This window comes from Acomys minous (assembly GCF_964271855.1).
Source record: "Acomys minous genome assembly, chromosome: 11".
In the NCBI taxonomy this organism is placed as follows: Eukaryota; Metazoa; Chordata; class Mammalia; order Rodentia; family Muridae; genus Acomys; species Acomys minous.
Window position 1 is genome coordinate 110,979,841 of NC_140492.1, and position 13,997 is coordinate 110,993,837.

General features: G+C 45.0%; 1 protein-coding gene and 1 long non-coding RNA gene across 2 annotated transcripts in view; both read left to right on the forward strand.

Moving 5' to 3' along the window:
- Positions 1–13,997, forward strand: part of DHX29 (DExH-box helicase 29) — a gene marked incomplete at its 5' end in the record, with an annotated part of 49,535 nt that overhangs the window by 8,275 nt on the left and 27,263 nt on the right. The window contains 7 exons of the mRNA XM_084801024.1: positions 915–988; positions 2,092–2,205; positions 3,700–3,829; positions 4,280–4,425; positions 7,436–7,564; positions 12,474–12,600; positions 12,873–13,031. Coding sequence (XP_084657150.1) covers positions 915–988; positions 2,092–2,205; positions 3,700–3,829; positions 4,280–4,425; positions 7,436–7,564; positions 12,474–12,600; positions 12,873–13,031 — 879 coding nt within the window. The remainder of the gene's footprint in view (positions 1–914; positions 989–2,091; positions 2,206–3,699; positions 3,830–4,279; positions 4,426–7,435; positions 7,565–12,473; positions 12,601–12,872; positions 13,032–13,997) is intronic.
- LOC311608496 lies at positions 8,186–8,716 on the forward strand. The gene is made up of 2 exons (XR_014782990.1): positions 8,186–8,234; positions 8,451–8,716. It is a non-coding gene; the product is annotated as an uncharacterized lncRNA (long non-coding RNA).

Here is a 13,997-nt window from a genome sequence, read left to right on the forward strand (position 1 = left end):
CCAGCACTCAGGAGGCAAAGGTAGGTGGATGGCTGTGAGTTCGAGGCCAGCCTGGTCTAAGAGTCCAGGACAGCCGAGGCTACACAGAGAAACCCTGTCTCAAAAAAAACAATAAATAAAGAAATAAAGAAATAAAGAAAGAAAGAGGATGGATTATGGCTTGATTCCCTGAGAGGACCCTCATACCTTGAGTTTAGACTTAGAGCCTTTGACACTGATTTCCCTCCTGTGCAGGCGACAAGTGTATGGTGACTTGTGTGACCACCCTTAGAAGCTAGCACAGCAATCCTGGCTTGAGGTCAAGCTGAACGATGACTTCTCTCCCACCTATCTTTTCATTCAGCATCCCGTTGGAGGGAAAGTATTTTATTATCAGACTTGATCATCTTCTAGAACCCCCCCCCAAGAAGTCTCAGCTAGGTGTCAAGAGTAAACATCTGAGCCCAGTGGTGTCGCGCGCCCTTAATCCCAGCACTGTGAGGCAGAGGCAGGTGGATCTCTGCGTTCCAGGCCAGCCTGGTCTATGGAGCAAGTTCTAGAATGGCCAGGGCTACACAGAGAAACCCTATCTCAAAAACAAACAAATAAAAAGGAATAAGAACACCTGATTAGGAAATGTGACGATGCTCGCAGCCATGGGAGACCTCTCGGCCTGCCCTGCGGAGGACAGCGGCCCGTGCAGAGTTCTCCAACCCTTCCCCAAGAAGATAGATACTGGACCGCAACGCACATGAAAAACTAGTTCCCTTGAAGAGTGCTAATTGGTAAAATATTTTTGAGGGCTTGAGCTCTTTGGGAAAGTGAGGGGAAAGAGTTAAAGTCAGATTTACTATTTCGCAACCTCTAGAGGAAAACGAAGATGGTGGAAGGACTATCAATCGTTAAACTCCCTATTTGTTTTCTATTATACACAGGTCCTAAAATTTATAGTTTCAATTCTGCAAATGATTCCGGTGGTTCTGCAAATCTGGACAAATCTATTTTAAAAGTGAGTAAGCAAGGTTTTGCTTCATTTCTGGAAATATTCTCATTAAAGAAAAGCACAGAGATTTGTCAGCAATTAAGAGCACTTACTGCTCTTGCAGAGGACCCAGTTTGTTTTTCAAGCACTTACATCAAGCAGCTGACACCAGCCTGGGAACTCCAGTGCTGCTTCTGGCCTCTGTGGGCACCCGCACATACACCACATACCCAAACACAAATAAATTAATACATTTCTTTTAAAGTTAGGTTTTCAAGTAAAAAGAAAATTATGGGATATTTAAAATTTTTATAAACGATGCCCTAGCTCAAACACGTGTTGAGAGTGTGTGAGAAATCAAGGAAATTCTAGATAAGGGTTCCTTCAGCCTGCATGGCGTCCTTCATAATTTACAAGTTAAGTTCTTGGTGGTGATATTAGCATTTAATGTGTCTTTTTAGAGCATGGCCATGCTGGATTACAGCTTTCTGTTTATGTATTCTCCCAGACTGCACTAAATGCCTGTCATATGTGTTTAAGCGCACTAGACACCATTAGTTAAGGAGTAATAAAGGGAAGCTTTTCTTTTTCTTTTTTCTTTCCTTTTCTTTCTTTCTTTTTTTTTTGGGGGGGGTAAAACACTTGTGTATTTTTCAGCTAAAAATCGCTAAACAGAAGATAAATGGCTAGTAGCAAAAATAGGAAACAAAGTGGGAGCCAAAAGAATATATAACCAGTTATTACTTGACAGGTGGTTTTTACCTTAAGTTGACATGTCCTTGTTTCCTGTAGTGTTCAGCCTGCGAAGCTGCCTGCTGGGCAGAGTCCCGGGTTTTCTAATGCCGTAGGGCAGGGCTTGGTAACCGAGAGTGATCTGAGGCATGTGCCTAAGAGGCTTTCCCCCCTTGCTTTATGTGATGTTTTTCCATATCCCATTTTTCCTTAAGTATGTTGTGGGATGTGGTCAAGTACATGGTAACTCCAAAAAGAAAGCTAATGACTGTATCTCCTTATACCTAAAATGCTGGGTCTGGTTGGGAGCAAGGAGCAATATAAAACAGCCGTATGATTTGCACACAGTGTTTGATGGTTTAGTTTCTGATTACTGTAAACTTTGTTGACCTCAACAGGTGGTAATTAATAATAAACTAGAGCAAAGAATTATTGGTGTGATCAATGAGCATAAAAAGCAAAATCATGACAAGGGAATGATCTCCGGAAGACTTTCTGCTAAAAAGTTACAGGTACGTCCCATCGCCGCCGGCGGTCTCTTCTTTGCATCAGGATCTCTCTGTGGCCCACGCTGGCAACTGCAGCATTGTTTTTCCTCCCTTCCGAGGTGGGCATAAAATCTAGGATCTTGTGTATTTGTTGGGGACAATTCAGAGGCAGCTCTGAAGTGTAGGTAGTTTCTAACTGCAAGTCAGGGAAGATGGCTCGGCTACAAGTGCACACACTGGAGTGTGACACACACACACAGGGAGGATGGCTCTGCTACAAGTGCACACACTGGAGTGTGACACACACACACAGGGAGGATGACTCTGCTACAAGTGCACACACTGGAGTGTGACACACACACACAGGGAGGATGGCTCGGCTACAAGTGCACACACTGGAGTGTGACACACACACACAGGATGGCTCGGCTACAAGTGCACACACTGGAGTGTGACACACACACACACAGGGAGGATGGCTCTGCTACAAGTGCACACACTGGAGTGTGACACACACACACACAGGGAGGATGACTCTGCTACAAGTGCACACACTGGAGTGTGACACACTGGAGTGTGACACACACACACACAGGGAGGATGGCTCTGCTACAAGTGCACACACTGGAGTGTGACACACACACACACAGGGAGGATGGCTCTGCTACAAGTGCACACACTGGAGTGTGACACACACACACACAGGGAGGATGGCTCGGCTACAAGTGCACACACTGGAGTGTGACACACACACACACAGGGAGGATGGCTCGGCTACAAGTGCACACACTGGAGTGTGACACACACACACACAGGGAGGATGGCTCTGCTACAAGTGCACACACTGGAGTGTGACACACTGGGAGGCGCCTTCCCAAGCTGCATTGGCAAGCGCCTGCATGTTACACTCTGCCCTGCATTGTACTTACTTGTTCTGACATGACAGTCCCACAAGACAGATGCAATTGATCTTTTCAAAGAAAAGACTTGAGACTTGGAAAATGGCAGGTGAGAGCATAAAGTTATTGATTAGTAAGTCTCAGAATAAGCAGAATCTGAATTTGAAACCAGTTCCGCTCAGCTCTTTAAATATCTTGCTGTAGAAGTACATTTAAATGCAAGACTGTGTAAAATTAAGAAAAGGCTGAATAAAGTTTTTAATAAATCTGCTGGGTGTGGTGGTGCATGCCTTTAATCCCAGCACTTGGGAGTCAAGGGCAAGTGGATCTCTGAGTTTGAGACCAGCTTGGTCTATACATTGAGTCCAGCCAGGGCTATATAATAGCGAGATCCTGTCTCAAAAAACTAAAAAAAAAAAAAAAAAAAAAGTTCCCAAAGTCTTAATATAATGAGCACATTTGACTTTGACTCTAAGGTGGGGTTTCCCTCCCTTTCTCTTTCTGTCTCATTTTAGGGGTGCTATAGATTGAGCCCAGAGTTTTTAGCACATTAAGAATATTCTCTCCCACTGAGCTACCTCCCAGCACTCCAAATGTAACTTATATTTCTCTTTGATAGGATTTATACATGGCTTTACAAGCGTTTTCCTTTAAGACTAAGGATATTGAAGATGCTATGACCAATACACTCTTGTATGGAGGTGACCTTCATTCTGCCTTGGATTGGCTCTGCTTAAACCTTTCAGATGGTAACAGTATTGTCATTAATCATTTCCTTTTCTAAGGCAGGCTATGTCTCCTTCTGAATTTTTGGTGAAAAATTAGGGCTCTCCTACATAAATAAAAACTCAGCAGAAGGTTGTGGTTATATCCCTTGGTGGGGACCTGAAGTACAGAAAGCTTTGTAATTGATGGTGGATACAGCCATAAAGCCAACAAGTGAGAAGGGTCAATATCTTTTTAAAGAAGATTTAGGAGCTTAATTAGTGAGGAAAAATAAATAGTAGCTAGAAGTGGGCTAGCTGTCATCTGACGAGGGCACACACATCTAGTTTGATGTTTAAATCTGTTTCACCTGGGATTTTTCTTGACCTAAGGGTGAATGGAGTTAACTCTTGACAGGGCTTATGTGTATGCTTAAGTGTGTGTGTGGTTGGTATATCGTATGCATATTTATCTCCGACATATTTTGCTTTAAGATGCACTTCCTGAAGGATTCAGTCAAGAGTTTGAAGAACAACAACCTAGAAGCAGGCCCAGATTCCAGTGCCCACAAACCCAGGCTGCTCTGTCTCCTCTGTTGCAGACAAAACCCAGGAAACAGGAAGAAGACCCTAAAATTAAGGTAAGTTAAGAATTGAATATTTAGCTGGGTATGTGGAACACGCCTTTAATCCCTGCACTCAGGAAGCAGGTAGATCGCTGTAAGTTCGAGGCCAGCCTAGCCTACAAAGTGAGTCCAGGACAGCCAAGGCTACACAGAGGAACCCGTCTCAAAAAAAAAAAAAAAAAAAAAAAAGAATTGTATAGTTAGCTGGGCACAGTGGCACACACCTGTAATTCCAGCAGTTGGGGAGGCAGAGGCAGGCAGATCTCTGTGAGTTCGAGGCCAGCCTGGTCTACAATGCTACACAGAGAAACCATGTTTCAAAAAACAAACTAACAAAAGAATCAAATACTTAGGTTACTGGCTCTGTGGTTAAGAGGACTTGCTGCTCTTTTAAAGGACCTGAGTTTTGTGCTCAGCAACTGTATCAGGCAGTTCACAACTACCTGTCACTCCAGCTCCAGAGAATTTGATAGCCTCCACCGGCACCAATACACATATGGCATACACATTTAAAAAAAAAAAAAAATATATATATATATATATATATATAAAATTTGGGATTGGTGACACATAACCTATAATTCTGTCATTTGTAAGGCAGAGGCAGCAGGGTTACTAGGGTAAGGCTAACTTAGCTAAATAACAAGTCACCGTCTCAACAAAGAGAGAGAGTGTGTCTTAGTTAGGGTTTTGTTGCTGTGAAGAGACAACACCATGGCCACACCAGTTCTTATAAGGGAAGACATTTAGTTAGAGCTGGCTTGCAGGTCCATGGGTTTAGGCCACTATTGTCGTAGCAGGAAACATGGCAGTATGCAGGTGGACATGGTGCTGGAGAAGGAGCTGGGAGTTCTGCATCTGGATCCACAGGCAGCTGGGAGAGACACTGGGCCTGGCTTGAGCTGAAACCTTAAAGCCCACCCTCAGTGACACACTTCCTCCAACAAAGCCACACCTATTGCACACCTCCTAACAGTGCCACTCCTTCATGACCAAGCACTCAAATACATGAGCCTGTAGGGGCCATTCCTGTCCAAACTAACACAGAAGAAAAACTTTTTTTGAAAAATCAGGATGAGACAAATGTAGCCCATGAGAATATAAATATTAGGTTTCAATTCCATTTTTACTTTTTTTTTTTTTAAGACAGTGTTTCTCTGTATAACAGTCCTGGCTGTCCTGGAACTCACTCTGTAAACCAGGCTGCCCTCTGCCTCCTGAGTGCTGGGACTAAAGGCAAGTGCCACCACGCCCCACTACTTCATTTTTTTAGGATTTATTTATTTATATATATAAGTGTACTCTATTTGCATTTATGCCTGCATGACAGAAGAGGGCACCAGATCCCATTGTAGGTGGTTGTGAGCCACCATGTGGTTGCTGGGAATTGAGCTCAGTACCTCTGAAAGAACAACCAGTGCTCTTAACCAGTGAGCCATCTCTCAAGCCCACATTTTTAACTTCTTAAAATAACTGAGAGGTTTCCAGAGTGTTCTATCACTGTTTGTCTCCCCTTTTATTGTTACAAATGACCCAATAGATAGTGGCTTAAATCAGGTTCATTATTTTTCATGCTTCTGCAGTCGGGGCCAGGGTGAGCTGAAAGTCCTCTTTCTAGAAAGAGTATGCTGGGACACCCACAATGGCTCCATTGATCATGTGACTAATACTTCCCCTGGAGACCAGCCAGTCAACCCTTTCTCTACATCATCTCACCACCTGATTGGTTGGGATTTCCTCACGTGTGATTGGCCTTCTTACATGGCGCCTGGCTCCCTAGAATAAATGAAATTGCCCTCGATTTTTGCAAGGGATTGACTCCAGGACCCCAAGGATACCAACATCATCAGGTACTAAAGGCACATATCCAAGGTAGCACAGTCTCTAGCATACCACCTGTGCGTTTCCTCTCACATGCTTCAAGTGATCTAGATTAGTTATAATTCCCAAAATAATGGCAACGCTCTATATGTGGCTGTTATACTGTGCTGTTTGGGAAATTAATAGCAAGAAAAAAGTCTTAACTGTTACAACTTTATCCTAAGTATTCAGTATCTGAGGTTGGTTGAGTCCACAGATGTGAGTCCCGCATGTATGGAAGTCCAGGTGTATTTCAAGGTTAATGAGCCTGTATGGGTTAATTCTTATTAAGTCCCTGCTTTAGGCATGTCTGATAATGTCGTATTGGTTGAAGCAAGTCACATGGCCCAGCCCAGAGTCTGTGTAAGAGGAGTGTAGGGTGACATAAATGTCACATGGCCCAGCCCAAAGCCTCTGTGTAAGAGAGGTGCAGGGTGACATAAATGTCACATGGCCCAGCCCAAAGCCTCTGTGTAAGAGAGGTGCAGGGTGACATAAATGCTGGGGTACTGGGGGTTCATTCTTTAGGACTTTTCTCTTAACTACTCTGTGTCATCAAATGTGGTCAGCAACACTCGTTCTCAAGGATGCTATTTTCTTTTTTGTTGTTTTTGTTTGGGGGTTGTTGTTTGCTTGTTTGTTTGTTTGTTTGTTTCTCTGTGTAGCTTTGGCTGTTCTGAAACTCACTCTGTAGACCAGGCTAGCCTTGAACTCCTAGAGCTCCACCTGCCTCTGCCTCTCAGGTACTGGGATTAAAGGCGTGCACCAGCACTGCCCAGCTTTCAAGGATGCTACTTGGATTCTTTTCCCTATAAAGCGATACGCTTACAGTATAAACATAAAGGCAGCACACTTTTATCGTTTACTTATTTAATCTCTGGTGGGGACTGGCTAAGTGTCCCAGGTGACCTCAGCTCACAGTACTCCTGCTCCAGCCTCCCTGGCGCTGGGATCATAAGAAGTGAGCGATCATCGTCTGTGCTGTTGGAAATGGAGACTGCTTTAAAAATGCTTGGATTGTTTGTCTTTGCTACATGTCAAATAACGTGACTTTGTCAGTTTTTAACGTCTGTTTTATAGTAGGAACAACTAATAAAAGTAGAGCTTAATAGTTTGCATATTTTTTTTCTAACTTAGTATTTTAGATAATTTTTTCTCTTTTTAGCCAAAAAAGGAAGAAAAAACTATGGAAGTAAATATGAAAGAATGGATTCTGAGATATGCAGAGCAACAACATGAAGAGGAAAAAAGCGAAGGTTCTAAAAGCTTAGAGGATGAAGAACAGTTTGACCCTGTGAGTAGACCTCTGCATCAGGCCCAGCATCCTGGGTGTTACCAGGCACAATGTTTAGCCTTATTTATTCTTTGTTTTTCTCACCTGTGAACTGGAGAGAAGTGACTGTTATGTGCAATTCGTATGTTAAATTCTTTGAGTAGTAGAAGAAATCCCAAGCATATTCCCATATAGAGGAAGCCAGCAGCTGTGAAAGAAAAACAGGTCTCTCAAGACAAACAAAAATGTGAGGCTGAATGTGTTAGTCAGCTTTCCACCACTGACAAAAGAGCGAAGGGGTCAACTTTAAACTGTTAACAAACTGCTAGAAATGTCTACCTTGGCTCCCGGCTTCAGAGGGCTTAGTCTGGGATTATCTGGCTGCATTATCTGGGGCCTGTAGTAAGACAGGTAATACAGGGGATGTCAGAGTTGGGTAGAAGAACTGCTCACCTCCTGCTGGACAGAAAGCAGACTCTGGAGTCTCAGTGTCCCCTTTAAGGGCGCACCCCTGCTTATGGGATGCCCGCCAGGCCCCATCTCCTACAGCTTTAAGGGCACCCCTGCTTATGGGATACCCACCAGGCCCCACCTCCTACAGCTTTAAGGGCGCCCCTACTTATGGGATACCCACCAGGCCCCACCTCCTACAGCTTTAAGGGCGTGCCCCTGCTTATGGGATGCCCGCCAGGCCCCACCTCCTACAGCTTTAAGGGCGCGCCCCTGCTTATGGGATGCCCGCCAGGCCCCACCTCCTACAGCTTTAAGGGCGCACCCCTGCTTATGGGATGCCCGCCAGGCCCCACCTCCTACAGCTTTAAGGGCGCACCCCTGCTTATGGGATGCCCGCCAGGCCCCATCTCCTACAGCTTTAAGGGCGCACCCCTGCTTATGGGATGCCCACCAGGCCCCATCTCCTACAGCTCTACTGCCAGAGGCTAGTGATGAAGCCTTTGGCATAGGGGCCTTTGAGACACATTTAAGATCCAAAACATTAACAGTGAAGAAGTCAAGTTACAAGAAGAAAATGCAAGAGACAGAGAAGTGTCTGTTATTATATGAAGAACTTTTTAAAGGTGAGATGCCTCACAAAAATAATGTGAGTGGCCAGTAAACATGTTAAAATATTCAGTGTTACTAGTCATGAAAATATAAAACTATAATGAGATTCCACTATATGTTGCCTGAAACTTAAAGATGAGTAATACCAAGATTAAGGGAGAGTGTAATGGGGTATACAGACCCTTCATCATAAAGGTAAACACACATTGACACTAAAACTCTCTCTCAGGGGAAAGGAAAACAGCACCTACTCACTCCTTAGTTTGCTTTCTATTACTGGGATAAACTCCACAACCAAAAACAGCGTGGAGAGGAAAGGGCGTGTTCCAACAGTCCCTCCCTGAAGGGAAGGGAAGGCAGCAGCTGAAGGGGGGAGCTCCGCTTACGGGGTTACCCTTCATGGCTTGTTCTTACACAACTCCAGACCACCTGGCCACGGGTGGCACTGCCTGCCTGCATCAATCATTAATAAAAAAAAAAAAAGCCTTGCAGACTTACATAGAGGCTCTGATGGGGTCATTTTCTCAGCTGAGGTCCTCTTGCCAGATGATGCTAGCTTATGGCAGGATGACAGAAAACTAACCAGAGCAGGCCTCAGGAAAGACAAGTCCCAGTTCTGCCACAGTTCACCTGAGGGGGTTGCGGGGGCAATGAGTTTATTAGATTTACTCACAGAGCAGGAGTGGGGAGTATAGAGAGAACATGGGTGACCCTGAAACGGCCATGCTGAAGTGGATGGTGGTTCCCATGTGTCTGAGCAGATACAGGCCCCTCTGCTCTTCCTCCCCAGCCCACCTACGCTAGTGTATCCATAAACCTGGAGACCACGGGAAAGTTGAACAGAATTGCATGCCAACAGCTGGGAGGAGAGCCTGGAATGCCACTGCCAGGTCCAGTGACCCAGCAATTGTATATATAGATATTGACTGAAGAAAAATGAGAACTTTGTATGTAATTGTTAATCGTCACTTTAGTCACAGTTGCCAAATTCTGCACGCAGCCCTGCCTGTCCTAGGTAAATAGATAAAGAAATTGTGGTAGGAGTTAGGAAGTAGCATGTTATATGATGGATCCATTTCCATAAAAGAAAAATATCAACACACATTTGTACAAGAGCTACACAACACCTTTTACTAACGTTTAGAACTAGAGTGGTAGGGAGAATAGGAACTTCCTTTCTTATAGTCTGTACAGACAGATTCTTAGTTCTGGGCCTGTATTAGAATCATGCATATACAGAGGAGCAAGAACAAACCCTAGGCTACTTCCTAGGTCTTGTAACTCAGCACGGCTTGTAAGTGGAAATACAGTGCCCAGTCACATTCTGCTTTAAAAGGTAAATACAGATGAGATAAAAAGAAAAAGAAGAAGAAAAAAAAGAACCGTGTATATGTCACTTTATGTAGGGCAGTGTAAATTCAGAGAAGGGGGTCTTCGGATTGCAGCATTGGCTGAGAACTTTAAAGAAGTGAAGTTTACAGAATACACGAGCTGAGATGAGCAAAGAACATTAGGATTGCGGTTCCGAGTAAGAATAACGTGAGCACAGGTATCGGGTTAACTGTGCAGGGCGCCTCGGGTGTTACAAGTACACGGGCACGTGTAGAGATAAAAGCATGGCTGAGCCCAGGCAGGTGGCACAAGCGGCCGCGCGCACTGGAAGATAGAAGACCCTGATTGTCAGAAGCTGAACTTGACCGCTGAGTAGTGAAGAGCCAGCACAGGCTTGAAGGCAGGTGACTGCAGAAGAACCTGACGTTTTAGGTCATGGTGAGCGGTGTTTAGGGTGGCTTGCGGCGTTGAGGGGTGCTGGGGTAATGTAGAGCCCCCTGCCTTGTCAGCTATCATGCAGACTGCAGCTGCAGAGGAGACAGCTGCTTTAGATCAGGAGTTGGCAGAAACCAGTGGCTAAGGGGCAGCAAAGGAATCACACGAGTGGCCAGTAAGCCATGAAGATTTCCCACATCATTATTTTCCAGGGAAGTGCAGATCAAAACCACGGCAAAATGCCTTCTCACTCATTGGGAGGGCTACTTCCAAAGTACAAAGAGCTGCTAGAAATATGGGAATATTCCTCCGCCTTGTCACTGGTGGAGGAACACAGAATGCAACCTTTGTGGGAAACTGACAGTTCCTTAAAGGAATTTGAAAGTAGAGTTGCCATGTATATTAGTTGGGGTTCACTAGAGGAGCATAACTGATTAAATGAATATCTACGAAAAGGGGGTTTATTAAGCTAGCACACAGGATGTGGTCCAGGTGGTCCAGCAGTGGCAGTCTCCAGACAGGCTCTGCATCCCGAACTTCTTCAGTCCGTAGGCTGCGTGTCTCAGGACCCAGTGTGGAAGTCCCGGAGGATTCCTGGGGAGCTGCTAACTTTCAGTCTGTGTTAGGATCCTGAGGAGCTAGATTGAGTACTGGCCACAGCAGCAGGACAGACAGATGTGGGAGCAAGAGTGAGGGTGAGCAGGCAGAAGCAACGCTTCCTTCTTCCAGGCCCCTTTATGTGAGCTGCCACCACAGGCCCAATTTGGTGGGGGGAGGGTGGCGGTGTCTTCCTTCTTCAAATAATCTGATTAAGAAAATCCCTCCTGGGGCTGGAGGGATGTCAGCAGTTAAGAGCATTGTCTACTCTTCCAGAGGACCACGGTTCAATTCCCAGCACCCACATGGTAGCTCCCATCTGTTGGTAACTGTAGTTCTGGGAATCTGGTACCCTTACAGAGACACATGCAGGCCATGCACATAAAACCACAGTACAACACCAAAGGACATAGAAATAGAAATAAATGATTTTAAAAAATACAATTTGAAAGGGAGGAAGGAAGGAAGAAAGAAAATCCCTCATAGGCGCACCCAGGAGCTCGGGGTTAGTTGATGCCAGGTATTATCAAATAGGCAACCAAGACTGGTCATCACACCGTGTGACCCAGCAATTCTACCTCTGGGTATGTGCTTCAAGGACTTGAGGTCAGAGTCTGGGTCAATGTGTCTCTACACTGTGTTCACAGCAATAGCTGCAATGCAGAAGCAATCTAGTGCCAGGCAAAGGATGCGTCAATAAGCAAAGAGCGTGTGTCCAGATGGAAGGAGACTCCTGGCACAGGGATAGTGCTGGTGGATCTTGAGGACATCATACTGTAAGCTAAGCCAGTCACACACTGCACATAAACAAGGAGCCTTGAATAGTCTGAGTTACAGAGATGGGCAGTAGAAGGGTGTTTCTCAGGGGCTGCGGAGCAAGGAGGCATGGGGACCGCACTGCTTACTGAGTGTAGGGCTTCACTTGTGCAGCGTGTAAGTTAGCAGGGCTGTGGCTGAGGGGGCTGCAGTGACCCAAGTGAATTTACAGCACTGAAGAGCGAAACAAAGATGGCAAGATGCACAAGTGGAGGGACAGTGGGCTCGGCGTCTTGGGGACGGAAGTGAGGAGCGTCAGTATGAATGCAGGGTTTGAGGCAGAGCTAGGGCTCCTAGCTGTTACTCCACGTCAGCCTGTGTCTACACACAGAATGGCCACAGATAGGCAGTGGTGCTCACTGCATTGTTTTGTTGTGGAGATGTCACCATTACACTCACAGCAGCAGCCGGTGCCTCCTCTCCATACGCTGCTGCACTTCTACTCTGATGTCCTTTACTAACTAAGGAGTTGAACTCTTCCCTGGAGCTTTTGCTTGTTAGAAGTTACAGCCTGTGTTTTCTGAGTTTTCCTCCGCCCTTTTATGTCTCTTGCATTATGTCTCTGAAAAGTTCTAGAAGACCTAGATTTGCCAGGTCTAAGGAGCATAGGTTTTGGCACAATGTAGTGGTCACAGATAAAACTGTTCTTAGACTTTTTATTTTCTCTTTATCATTTTACTTGGGAAAGAATCAAAGGTACTTGAACCTTGCAGCCAAACTTCTGGATGCAAAGGAGCAAGCAGCTACCTTTAAACAAGAGAAAAACAAGCAAGGCCAAAAAGAGACCCAAGAGAAAATAAGAAAATTTCAAAGAGGTAAGCACTTCCAATGTTTACTTATAGAAACTTTCTGGTTTTTGTTTTTTTCAAGACAGGGTTTCTCTGTGTAGCTTTGGATGTCCTAGACTCACTTTGTAGACCAGGCTGGCTTTGAACTCACAGCAATACACCTGCCTCTGCTTCCCTGAGTGCTGGGATTAAAGGCATACATCACCACCGCCCAGTGGCATGCTGTTTTTTAAACTATATTTGCAAAATAAAAAACATAAGGAGCAAATATATAAAACTAGATGTTTTTTTCTTGGTAGAAATGGAAACTTTAGAAGACCATCCAGTATTCAACCCAGCCATAAAGATTTCACATCAACAAAATGAAAGGAAAAAGCCGCCTCCAGCCACGAACAGTGAAAGTGCTTTAAACTTTAATTTGTTTGAAAAATCTGCAGCTGCTGCTGAAGAAGAGAAAGGTAAAATTAGGGGTGCATGACTGTTGCTTTGCATTTTGACAGTGAAATTATTCTTCCATAGGTTTTTTTTATTTTAAACTAATAACAATTCTGATGGCTCACTTGTGTAGCATTTTATCATTACAGAGATAGCATCCCATCTCTTGCTGGTTCACTCTCCAAACCTCAACTTTAACTGTCAACACTGCCTCATATGTGTGTGGGTTTGTGCCAAGGAGTCCAAAAGAAGGTGTTGGATGCCCTAGAGCCTCAGTTAGAAGCAGTTGGGTGCTGGGGACGAAAGTCGGGTCCTCGGCAAGAGCCCATAGCCACAGTGATCTATCTCCTCAGTCCCTGAGAAAACGGTCTCATTTTTATCAGATTGGTCTTCGGACATGTCTGTGAGGGGTTCTCTTCATTGATTATTGATGTAGAAGGTTCCAGCCCACTGGGAGGGCACCACTCTCTGGCAGGTGGCCGGTGGCTATACAAGAAAGCTAGCTAAGTGAGGCAGAAGGTGAGCTAGCAAGCCACATTCTCCAGGGTTTCTGCTGTGTTACCTTGGCTGGGAGTGAATTCCTGCCCAGGCTTCTCTCAGTGATGGACTGAGACCTGGGAACTGTAAGCCAAATAACCTTCCTTCCCCAAAGTTGTCTTCAGTCAGTGCTTTTTAACAACAGAAAGCAAGCTAGGACATTATCTTTCTGGAAAATATGAGTGAGAGCTTATAGAAATGTAAGCTCTGTGTTTTAACTCTTTTATTTGTTGCTTCTGTTCTTTTAATCTTGGGGATCAGACTCTGGGTCCTGCACATGCAGCAGGTGTGCTTATAGTGGAGCTGTGTCCCCAGCTCCTCCAGTGAGAACCTTCAGCGACATCAATAACAAGCCCAAAGCCTTTGATGGCATTTGAGAGCTTCGTATTCTGAATCACATGTATCTTTCCACTCTGCTTCCCAGGATTCTGTGTGACAGGCCCTTTGCTTAG